The sequence below is a fragment of the Thalassophryne amazonica genome, chromosome 6, assembly GCF_902500255.1.
Source record: "Thalassophryne amazonica chromosome 6, fThaAma1.1, whole genome shotgun sequence".
Lineage (NCBI taxonomy): Eukaryota > Metazoa > Chordata > Actinopteri > Batrachoidiformes > Batrachoididae > Thalassophryne > Thalassophryne amazonica.
In genome coordinates this window covers 4514632-4527757 of record NC_047108.1, presented here as the reverse complement: position 1 = coordinate 4527757, position 13126 = coordinate 4514632, and the positions used below count along the sequence as shown (strand labels likewise).

General features: G+C 37.9%; 1 protein-coding gene across 1 annotated transcript in view; it reads left to right on the top strand.

Annotated features, from left to right (window-relative positions):
• The window catches only part of LOC117513132 (acetyl-coenzyme A synthetase, cytoplasmic-like), a gene marked incomplete at its 5' end in the record, with an annotated part of 31220 nt that extends 21867 nt beyond the window's left edge, over window positions 1-9353 (top strand). The window contains 1 exon segment of the mRNA XM_034173466.1: window positions 9007-9353. Coding sequence (XP_034029357.1) covers window positions 9007-9134 — 128 coding nt within the window.
• Window positions 9354-13126: the final 3773 nt, after the last annotated feature.

Here is a 13126-nt window from a genome sequence, read left to right as displayed (position 1 = left end):
AATTCATCACTGAATATGACTTTCATCCAGTCATCCACAGTCCATGATTGCTTTTCCTTAGCCCATTGTAACCTTGTTTTTTTCTGTTTAGGTGTTAATGATGGCTTTCATTTAGCTTTTCTGTATGTAAATCCCATTTCCTTTAGGCGGTTTCTTACAGTTCGTTACAGACGTTGACTCCAGTTTCCTCCCATTCGTTCCTCATTTGTTTTGTTGTGCATTTCCAATTTTTGAGACATATTGCTTTAAGTTTTCTGTCTTGACGCTTTGATGTCTTCCTTGGTCTACCAGTATGTTTGCCTTTAACAACCTTCCCATGTTGTTTGTATTTGGTCCAGAGTTTAGACACAGCTGACTGTGAACAACCAACATCTTTTGCAACATTGCGTGATGATTTACCCTCTTTTAAGAGTTTGATAATCCTCTCCTTTGTTTCAATTGACATCTCTCGTGTTGGAGCCATGATTCATGTCAGTCCACTTGGTGCAACAGCTCTCCAAGGTGTGATCACTCCTTTTTAGATGCAGACTAACGAGCAGATCTGATTTGATGCAGGTGTTAGTTTTGGGGATGAAAATTTACAGGGTGATTCCATAATTTATTCCTCAGAATTGAGTGAGTCCATATTTTTTTCCCTCTGCTTGGTCTAAAAAAGTAACTGTTACTGACTGCCACAATTATTTTTCCTGATTTCTTATAGTGTTTCTTAAAGCCAGAAAGTTGCCATTTGAAATGACTTTAGTTTTGTGTCATGTCTGTGATCTGCTTTTTTTCTACAAAATTAAACAACTGAATGCACATCCTCCAAGGCCGGTGATTCCATAATTATTGCCAGGGGTTGTACAAAGGTTAGGTTAAATTGTCCCAGTTAATTATACCAAGACCTGGAGAAACTGCATTTCGTTCTGCCTGTAAGGGTCGAGTGACAATAAAGTGAGTCTGAGTCTGATATCAGTAGCACCTTTAGAAACATATTTACTGAGAAAATTATTGACATGTTCACAGTGGTGGGCACAGTTCCGCTAATCCACTAACCGATAATTATCAAAGCTAATGTTTTCATTATTGGATTAGCTTTTCAGATACCTTCGAAAACCACCAGTGGACTAATTATCTTCCGATAAATTTTGGTCTGATAAATTTTAGACCGCTAACCTATTTTTGCAGGTGTGGTGAACAAATCTTTACAATCACAAACATTTATGAAGTCTGAAATCAAAGATTTGAGACCCTACCTGTTAAATGTTTTGCAGTAGATGCACAGCTCTATCCTGTGCAAAAAAATGAGCGCTGGTTCCAGGAGAAACTGCTCGTAGCACGGGCCGAGGCGGAGAATTAGCAGCAATCTTCCATTCCAGCTTATTAATTAATCAAAAACCCAGACAGAGCTTTAATTCATTTGAAAGCTTGACTCTTAGTCTTGTCCATCCAAATTGGAAGTCCCAAAAACCAGTTTTATTTGTTATTATCTATCATCCACCTGGTCGTTACTGTGAGTTTCTCTGTGAATTTTCAGACCTTTTGTCTGACTTAGTGCTTAGCTCAGATAAGATAATTATAGTGGGCGATTTTAACATCCACACAGATGCTGAGAATGACAGCCTCAACACTGCATTTAATCTATTATTAGACTCAATTGGCTTTGCTCAAAATGTAAATGAGTCCACCCACCACTTTAATCATATCTTAGATCTTGTTCTGACTTATGGTATGGAAATTGAAGACTTAACAGTATTCCCTTAATATTTACATTTACTCTGATGGACTACCCAGCAGTGGGGAATAAGTTTCATTACACTAGAAGTCTTTCAGAAAGCACTGTAACTAGGTTTAAGGATATGATTCCTTCTTTATGTTCTCTAATGCCATATACCAACACAGTGCAGAGTAGCTACCTAAACTCTGTAAGTGAGATAGAGTATCTTGTCAATAGTTTTACATCCTCATTGAAGACAACTTTGGATGCTGTAGCTCCTCTGAAAAAGAGAGCTTTAAATCAGAAGTGCCTGACTCTGTGGTATAACTCACAAACTCACAGCTTAAAGCAGATAACCCGTAAGTTGGAGAGGACCAAATCACAACAAACAGTTGCCCCAAGGCGCTTTATATTGTAAGGCAAGGCCATACAATAATTACGTAAAAACCCCAACGGTCAAAACGACCCCCTGTGAGCAAGCACTTGGCGACGGTGGGAAGGAAAAACTCCCTTTTAACAGGAAGAAACCTCCAGCAGAACCAGGCTCAGGGAGGGGCAGTCTTCTGCTGGGACTGGTTGGGGCTGAGGGAGAGAACCAGGAAAAAGACATGCTGTGGAGGGGAGCAGAGATCAATCACTAATGATTAAATGCAGAGTGGTGCATACAGAGCAAAAGGAGAAAGAAACACTCAGTGCATCATGGGAATCCCCCAGCAGTCTAAGTCTATAGCAGCATAACTAAAGGATGGTTCAGGGTCACCTGATCCAGCCCTAACTAGAAGCTTTAGCAAAAAGGAAAGTTTTAAGCCTAATCTTAAAAGTAGAGAGGGTGTCTGTCTCCCTGATCTGAATTGGGAGCTGGTTCCACAGGAGAGGAGCCTGAAAGCTGAAGGCTCTGCCTCCCATTCTACTCTTACAAACCCTAGGAACTACAAGTAAGCCTGCAGTCTGAGAGCGAAGCGCTCTATTGGGGTGATATGGTACTAAGAGGTCCCTAAGATAAGATGGGACCTGATTATTCAAAACCTTATAAGTAAGAAGAAGAATTTTAAATTCTATTCTAGAATTAACAGGAAGCCAATGAAGAGAGGCCAATATGGGTGAGATATGCTCTCTCCTTCTAGTCCCCGTTAGTACTCTAGCTGCAGCATTTTGAATTAACTGAAGGCTTTTCAGGGAACTTTTAGGACAGCCTGATAATAATGTATTACAATAGTCCAGCCTAGAGGAAATAAATGCATGAATTAGTTTTTCAGCATCACTCTGAGACAAGACCTTTCTAATTTTAGAGATATTGCGTAAATGCAAAAAAGCAGTCCTACATATTTGTTTAATACGCGCTTTGAATGACATCCTGAAAAAAAATGACTCCAAGATTTCTCACAGTATTACTAGCGGTCAGGGTAATGCCATCCAGAGTAAGGATCTGGTTAGACACCATGTTTCTAAGATTTGTGGGGCCAAGTACAATAACTTCAGTTTTATCTGAGTTTAAAAGCAGGAAATTAGAGGTCATCCATGTCTTTATGTCTGTAAGACAATCCTGCAGTTTAGCTAATTGGTGTGTGTCCTCTGGCTTCATGGATAGATAAAGCTGGGTATCATCTGCATAACAATGAAAATTTAAGCAATGCCGTCTAATAATACTGCCTAAGGGAAGCGTGTATAAAGTGAATAAAATTGGTCCTAGCACAGAACCTTGTGGAACTCCATAATTATCCTTAGTCTGTGAAGAAGATTCCCCATTTACATGAACAAATTGTAATCTATTAGATAAATATGAATCAAACCACCGCAGCGCAGTGCCTTTAATACCTATGGCATGCTCTAATCTCTGTAATAAAATTTTATGGTCAACAGTATCAAAAGCAGCACTGAGGTCTAACAGAACAAGCACAGAGATGAGTCCACTGTCTGAGGCCATAAGAAGATCATTTGTAACCTTCACTAATGCTTTTTCTGTACTATGATGAATTCTAAAACCTGACTGAAACTCTTCAAATAGACCATTCCTCTGCAGATGATCAGTTAGCTGTTTTACAACTACCCTTTCAAGAATTTTTGAGAGAAAAGGAAGGTTGGAGATTGGCCTATAATTAGCTAAGATAGCTGGGTCAAGTGATGGCTTTTTAAGTAATGGTTTAATTACTGCCACCTTAAAAGCCTGTGGTACATAACCAACTAATAAAGATAGATTGATCATATTTAAGATCAAAGCATTAAATAATGGTAGGGCTTCCTTGAGCAGCCTGGTAGGAATGGGGTCTAATAGACATGTTGATGGTTTGGATGAAGTAACTAATGAAAACAACTCAGACAGAACAATCGGAGAGAAAAAGTCTAACCAAATACAGGCATCACTGAAAGCAGCCAAAGATAACGATATGTCTTTGGGATGGTTATGAGTAATTTTTTTTCTCTAATAGTTAAAATTTTATTAGCAAAGAAAGTCATGAAGTCATTACTAGTTAAAGTTAAAGGAATACTCGGCTCAATAGAGCTCTGACTCTTTGTCAGCCTGGCTACAGTGCTGAAAAGAAACCTGGGGTTGTTCTTATTTTCTTCAATTAGTGATGAGTAGTAAGATGTCCTAGCTTTACAGAGGGCTTTTTTATAGAGCAACAGACTCTTTTTCCAGGCTAAGTGAAGATCTTCTAAATTAGTGAGACGCCATTTCCTCTCCAACTTACGGGTTATCTGCTTTAAGCTGCGAGTTTGTGAGTTATACCACAGAGTCAGGCACTTCTGATTTAAAGCTCTCTTTTTCAGAGGAGCTACAGCATCCAAAGTTGTCTTCAATGAGGATGTAAAACTATTGACGAGATACTCTATCTCACTTAGATAGATAGATAGATAGATAGATAGATAGATAGATAGATAGATAGATAGATAGATAGATAGATAGATAGATAGATAGATAGATAGATAGATAGATAGATAGATAGATAGATAGATAGATAGATAGATAGATAGATAGATAGATAGATAGATAGATAGATAGATAGATAGATAGATAGATAGATAGATAGATAGATAGATAGATAGATAGATAGATAGATAGATAGATAGATAGATAGATAGATAGATAGATAGATAGATAGATAGATAGATAGATAGATAGATAGATAGATAGATAGATAGATAGATAGATAGATAGATAGATAGATAGATAGATAGATAGATAGATAGATAGATAGATAGATAGATAGATAGATAGATAGATAGATAGATAGATAGATAGATAGATAGATAGATAGATAGATAGATAGATAGATAGATAGATAGATAGATAGATAGATAGATAGATAGATAGATAGATAGATAGATAGATAGATAGATAGATAGATAGATAGATAGATAGATAGATAGATAGATAGATAGATAGATAGATAGATAGATAGATAGATAGATAGATAGATAGATAGATAGATAGATAGATAGATAGATAGATAGATAGATAGATAGATAGATAGATAGATAGATAGATAGATAGATAGATAGATAGATAGATAGATAGATAGATAGATAGATAGATAGATAGATAGATAGATAGATAGATAGATAGATAGATAGATAGATAGATAGATAGATAGATAGATAGATAGATAGATAGATAGATAGATAGATAGATAGATAGATAGATAGATAGATAGATAGATAGATAGATAGATAGATAGATAGATAGATAGATAGATAGATAGATAGATAGATAGATAGATAGATAGATAGATAGATAGATAGATAGATAGATAGATAGATAGATAGATAGATAGATAGATAGATAGATAGATAGATAGATAGATAGATAGATAGATAGATAGATAGATAGATAGATAGATAGATAGATAGATAGATTGATTGATTGATTGATTGATTGATTGATTGATTGATTGATTGATTTCCAAACTCCAAAGTCGTAGTTTGGATAATTTTAGCTTGTATTAGACAGCAAACCCAGAAACGAAATTGATGACATAAAACATTAAACAATAAAATAATTCCTACCATCAACAATTGTTGTCAGCTGAGTGTTGGGGGGGGGGGAGTTTCAGGCTATATTTAAAAATGTTGATAGAACTAAACTTTACCACATATGGACTGCAGATTTTGTCGTCATCAGATACATTGTATGTGGAAAGCAACAAAACAAGAAAAACTCAACTTGTCAAATGATATAATCAGTTATTTTTCCCTGTCATCCGTTTGTGTGTGTTTGCATCAGATAGGATACACAGAAAATACACGGTTCTAATATAAAGGAATTTTTTTTAGAGCTACTGTTAAAAAAAAAAAAAAAAAAAGTACAACCCCAATTCCAGTGTTGGGACGTTGTGTGGAATGTAAATAAAAAAAGAATACAGTGATTTGCAAATCCTCTTCAACCTATATTCAATTGAATACACCACAAAGACAACATATTTAATGTTTAAATGGATAAACTTTGTTGTTTTTGTGCAAATATTTGCTCATTTTGAAATGGATGCCTGCAACACAGTTCAAAAAAAGCTGGGACAGTGGCAACAAAAGACTGGGAAAGTTGATGAATGCTCAAAGAACACCTGTTTGGAACATTCCACAGGTGAACAGGTTAATTGGAAACAGGTGAGTGTCATGATTGGGTATAAAAGGAGCATCCCCAAAAGGCTCAGCCGTTCACAAGCAAAGATGGGGTGAGGATCACCACTTTGTGAACAACTGCATGAAAAAAAATAGTCCAACAGTTTAAGAACAATTTTTCTCAATGTTGAATTGCAAAGAATTTAGGGATTCCATCATCTACAGTCCATAATATAATCAGAAGATTCAGAGAATCTGGAGAACTTTATACACGTAAGCGGCAAGGCTGAAAACCAATACTGAATCCCGTGACCTTCGATCCCTCAGGCAGCACTGCATTAAAAACTGACCTGGTTTAATGTCAGTTTTTCATAGCAGCTTTTATTTTCTCCAGCTCAGAGCAGAGACGCTGTTTCCAGCTGCTCCGTTCACAGCTCTGTGGCCACAGAACGGGCTGACTCTGATCGCTACTGTTTGCATTTGATATGAAGAACATGACAAATATATTTCTTATTACTTTCATTTTTGGTTTAAAATTGCAAATGTATGACTCTGTAAGCTTGAAATATGATCGAATTGGTACATTTTCAGCAACATTTCAGTTCATTTTTCAGAAATTCTGTGCTGGGTGGCACAACCAATTTGACCCCAACAGCCGCCCAGCGCCGCCCAACCCTGACGCAGATATTTCTTGAAACGGTGTCATGTTTCTGGAACAGTTTTTGAAAATGACAGAGTAAAAAGATTGTATGCATTTCCATGTGGACATGGCCTCATTCACTGAAGGGCGGTGCTGCTTCTTCCAGCAGCCAATCGGCTGTTTTTCTTCTCAGGGCGAGTGCTCGCTTTTCGTCCACAAACAGCAATTTGCTTCCGGCATGAAAAGGTGCAGACTTGATATTGTCCAGGTAATTTATGTAAAACAAAAGCCAGAGCCGTCCCAAATAATCTGTCTGCAACAGCGGCGCCCACCACCCACCCTCCGGCTCTTTGCCAGTCCTCAGTGAGTCACTGCCTAAAGTCTGATCCATATGAGATAAACAGCTGTGATCTGTTCTGCCCTGTTTTGGAAGAGAGGAAAACGGTGAATGGGAGGGGAACCAGCAAATTTATTTGTGAAATGAATGGGTCTGTTATTCCAAGCTAACCTGCTGTAACTTTACTTTGACAGGTGGACAGGTTTTTTTTTGGTATTTTATCCTTTCTTTTTATTACAGACAGTACTGTACAAAAGTATTAGTCATGCCAGTTATAATAAAAGTCACATTTGATGCCCCTCCCCCATCCCTTTTTAAATTTTTATGTCCACACAAAATCAGTTCCAACAAAAGTGAACATGAGCGCTCTCTCTCTCTCTCTCTCTCTCTCTCTCTCTCTCTCTCTCTCTCTCCATAATGTTGTTGGCCAGTAGAATACTACATAAACATAGTTGCAAATGATCATGCAATATTAAAATGACTGTAAGACGCAATTACTCATATTTTAAATTCTGACTTATACTCTGTTGCGACTTTTGTCTAAAAAAAAAAAATACACATAAATAGAACCCAATTTTGATACAGATTGTCAAAGTTTAAATTCATCTCACATTTCATTTCTTCATTAATATTTAGCAAGTTTTCATAATTTTAACACTTTTATGATGCATTAAATGTGCCAAAACATTTGCACAGTACTGTACATTCACTTAGATGATTAATTCTGTGATGCTTAGAGATCCAAAATATCTGTTGTCTTGCCGAGGCCTCTTAACATCCTGTTCATGATGATTGTTGACTACTAGGCCCAATTATTAAACACTGGAGTACTGATGAGCTCCAACATTAACAGTACTGCTTTCAGTACTGGAAAAGAAATTGACACACTTTTGCTGTACAGAAAACAGTTTCTCTTTCTCTTTGAGAAGTTTCACTTTTCTTTCACTGTGCCCTAGAGCTCTCTCGCTCTCTCTCAGCCTGCACGCAGCATGCGCTTTGAGATTGCACATGAACACGTGATAAAGACGAACCTTTCGGGAGGAACGTTTCCTGATTGAGTTGTTTGGCCACAATAGACAGAGGTATCTTTGGAGACGTAAAGGTGAGGAATTTAACCCCAAGAACACTGCACCAAATGTTAAACATGGTGGTAGTGTCTTGCTTTAACATCAGCGTAACCAGTGTATGAATAATGCAGGAGGAGGACTGAGAATTCTTCAGCAAAACATCAAACCATCGGTAGATTGTTGAAAGTTAGACACAACCAGGTGTTCCAACAGAACATTAACCCCTAGCATACATCAAAGCTGGTTCTGCAAAGATTTCAGAAAACCCTACAGAAATTCAAACTTGTGCATCAATTTCTTTGGTTTGAGTTGCTTTGTCATCATTCTGCTCCAGCAAAAGAACACATTAAAGACCTGATATAGCCATGAAGTGGCCATGTGCTAGATTTTTATCCATCCTTCCTTACACTGAAGTTAAGGTGTTTGAGCCACACCCACCTGCTAAGTGGGTATGGCATTGCTACAAGTGCTATTGAAATTTCTCTGTCAGTTGCAAGGGCTGCTATCCACCATCGGAAGCATTAAAGAGAAGAAGAAGGAAAAACGCTAAACCATGAAGACGGAGGCCACACACAGAGAATGGGGCTGTGATGAAATGCTTAACATAAAAAAAAGTCACTACAACATTACAGATTGCTTCAAGAGGATGTTTTCTAGTTATGAAATAATTTATAACTTAATGGAGGAATGGCCTCTGTTCACTTTTTAGGTAAGATCATGAGACGAGTGCTTCGCAAAATCGCCTGTGGCGAACGTGACCTGGGTGATATCTCCACACTGGCTGACTCATCAGTCATCGAAGAGCTCTTCCAAAACAGATGCTGCACCGCGGAGTGACGGCCACAAGAACCTTCAGGTGGAAGCTTCACCTAAAGCTGCACACACCAGTACCCACAAATACAGCCGAGGAAGAGGAGGAGCAGAAAATGTCAAGAACGTGTCCAGTAAACAACTGTTATCTGCAGGTGAAGGTGATCAGTGTGCAGCAGAGTCAGAAATTCAGCAATCCTACTGTCCATATATGCAAGATACTGCATCTGCTAATCATCAGGAAGAAACGAAAGAGCTGTAGGGAAGTGTGCTTCCCAGCATGCAACAGGAAATGTAACAAGGGTTTTTTTTTTTTTCTCCCAGTGAGCAGTATTTATCTCATTGACAGGCTTTTCATGCTTCAGTACTGATGTCAGTAAGTAAATTATACATTTCCTGGTCATATTAAGATGAAGAACAAAATCTGCTAATTTAAAGTCAGTGGTGTATATGAGACGGTGAGGTGAGAAACTGTAAGTAGAAACTAGAGCCTGACCGATATATTGGTCAGCCAATAATATTGTACGAAGGGAGCTTTTCACCAACATGCATACTGGTATTGGTATTATTACTGCTGATGTGGAAGCTTTTTTTTTTTTTTAACTAAGTAAATATGTGGAAAACACTTTGATTGTTGGAAATGGTGCCATTACATAGTTTGCCCAACAGAGGACACTGACTTCATTGTTTACACTACTGTCAAGCATGGCTGGGACCTACATCACCCCTTGGTCAAATTAGCAACAAGAGACAGGCCAAGCAACCAGGTGTCATTTTCAATCAGAGTGGATATTTTCCAGCGACAAGTGGTGCTGTTCCACCAGTTCAGCACGGCCAGGATCGATAAGTCTGTGTTATGTAAATTTTGAGTGATGCAACACCAGTCAGAGTGAAGGCAACATGACGTATGTAGGTTGGTTGTTGGTTATGTTTATGCTTGTAAATAAGGTTCATGTTTAAACTGTAAAACATCAAGCCTCAATTACATTTCTTTGTTATTAGGGTCTAATAACAACATGATAGGAATCACTACCATGTTTTTTACTACATCAGTGGATACGTCAGTAGTAAATTTGCTTTTACTTCTTAATATAAGTATACCAGCCAAGCAAAAAAATCAGTATCGGTCAGGCTCTAGTAGAAATGGTGTTGAAGTTTTCTCAGTTTTGTTTTTGCCTTGTTTTTTTGCCTTGATTCATGCTGTGTTTTGTTTCTCCAAGCTTGTGTGTTCAACTCAAAGCTCCAAAGACGCTTGGCTGATGTGTCACAGACGACTTTGACACTTTTTATGAACTATGGCATCATGGTACTCTGTTTAATTCTCAGTTCTAAATTTGGGTTTGGAAGAAATTAACAGTTTTTTGCGCTTCATCATTTACAGTGTGGAACTAATTCAGACTGTTAATTACTTGACTTTGGAAGGGATGCTGTTTGAAACAAAGATTTTAACTTCAGTAAAAAGTTAAAATCTTTTAACTTTTAAACGGTTGATTATTAATGTTTCAGTGTTTGTTGCCATTTGTGTCTCACTGTGCCAACCAAAGTCACACAGCAGCTCTGTGTATTAAGGTCATCGTGTGTAATGTTGAAATTGATAAATAAATTGAGCTGCTGGGTGTTTGCTTCTGAAGCATTTTACTTATATCTGGTGAAGGAAGCAGATTTTATTTTTGTCATTTTCTTTCCCTTGTTTATAGCAAAGCAAACCTGCACCACTATTGTCTCTTGTCAATATCTGTTCTTTTTAAACTTGTATGTGTGCGTATAAGTTGCCTTTATTACTCAAAGTTTTAACATCTCCAAAATACAAAGTGATTTTAAATTAATATGTATGTCGCGGACGTGAATGAGCATCTCACCATATCATTTAGGTCCTTCAGATGGTTTTTTTCAATAAATGGTTCTGGAGAGCATTACCATGGCTAAAAACCTTCAGCTTCTGGTGGGCTTCAACCCCCAGACCCCCCAACTATGGACCTCTTAACTCCCAGCCATTTAAAGCATTTTCTTTATTTGCGTCGCACATGCCTGGAAAAAGTCTTTACCATCTCATTTAGGTCCTTCACACTTTATTTTCAGTAAATACGTCCGGGGAGCATTAGCATGACAAAAAAAACTTCAGCTTCTGGGGACTGAAATTTCCTATCACTAAGGTTAGAGGTAGTGCTATTGTACCAAAGACAGTGAGAACGACTTGTCAGGCATGATGTCAACCATGCAAGGGCATTCCCAGTAATCCCAAAATAATTCTCCAGCCTATCGAGTAGAATATGATGATCCACAGTATCAAATGCACCACTATGCTCTAACAGCACCAGAACCGTAGTGGTGTCCGAAACCATTGCAAGCAGAAGATCATTCATCGCTTTAGTGAGAGCTGTCTCTGTGGAATGATATTTTCTAAAAGCAGCCTGTAGTGGCTAAAAAAAGATTCTTCTCAGTAAAGTGGTCCATGAGTTGCCGTGAAACCACCTTTTCCAGAATTTTAGAGCAAAATAATAGATTTGATATTGGCCTATAGTTTTTCAATACACTAGGGTCAAGATTAGATTTCTTAAGTAATGGTTTAATCACTGCAGATTTGAAACACTTAGGAACAGATCCAAAGGCTAATGAGAGATTAATAATTTCCAGCACAGTTGGCCCAAGAGTGGGCCTATACTGTGCTGGGCCTATACCAACAAAACTGTTAAACAGTTTTGTTGGTATAGGATCAAACAAGCAGGTTGTGCTTTTTGTAGACATTATGCGTTTCATCAGCACACCGAGTGAGATACTATCAAATTCGAGATACTATCAAATTCTATAAATCTAGGTAATACCTCAGTGATGGCACCAACTTCAATAGCAGGGTGTAGCGGCTGGGTTACGGCATGCTGGGATATATTTAACGTAATATTTATTTTCTTCTTGAAGTAATCCAAGAAATCTTATGCTGTAAAAGAAGAGCAACTTATAGGTGGTTGTCCATGAATAAGTGTTGTCACCATGTTGAACAAGAACGTTGAGTTATGCTTCCTTTTGTTGATCAAATCAAGATTAATAGGCCCACTTTGTAGCCAGTAGTGCATGCTTATAGTCTAAGATAGCGCCACGCAAGGTGGAATACTTCTAATTTTTAACTAAGCCATTCACGTTCTAGACCTCTAGCCTTATGCTTGAGGTCATGCAAGTAATCACAAGACTGTCTACTGATTGGGCATTTTCCAAATGTGAAGCCAAGATATCAGGCAGTCTAGCTTCGACTTCAGATGTAATTAAGGAGTTGATGCGTCGCAGCAGTAATAAATAAAGTTGTTGTTCCACTAAACATGGCAGTGAAACTATAAACCGAGTAAGTGAGTGATCGGAGACCACCGATGAAAGTGGCATGATGTCAATATTTGTGACAGCAATGTCACGTGCGAGAACCAAATCCAGGGTATTTCCAATAATGTGAATGCATTGCTGAAATCCTAATGCATCCACAATTTCCATAAATGATTTGCAGAGTTATATGAATGTTAAAGTCACCAATAATCAATGTTATCGGGCACTAGTTGACAAGTTAGAGATGAACGCACCAAATTAATCAAAGAAGAGTATTGGCCAGGGGGCCTATATACGGAAAGCAATGCGGCTGATTTTTATTCTTCTATTCTTGGCAATAAGTAGCATCGTGGGCAGAGCGGACAATCACATTCAAACAAATTATATTTGTGACCCCCAACAGCTAATAAACTAAACCTAGACTAATAAATAAGAGCAACACCCCCGCCTTACTTCGCATTATGAGGGACGTGACTAAATGTGTATGCCAGTGGGCAGGCCTCATTTAAGGGGAGAATAGCTGTAGGTTTAAGCCAGGTTTCACATAACCCAGTCATATTTAATTGATGATCCATAATTAGATCATTAATCAGCAATGATTTTGAGGACAGTGATCTGATGTTAATGAGACCCAGACTAAGGACCTCAATGGGGTTGACAGGTGGACTGTTTGGATTTAGGGGTGGTTCCAGATTAGCATATGTACAGGA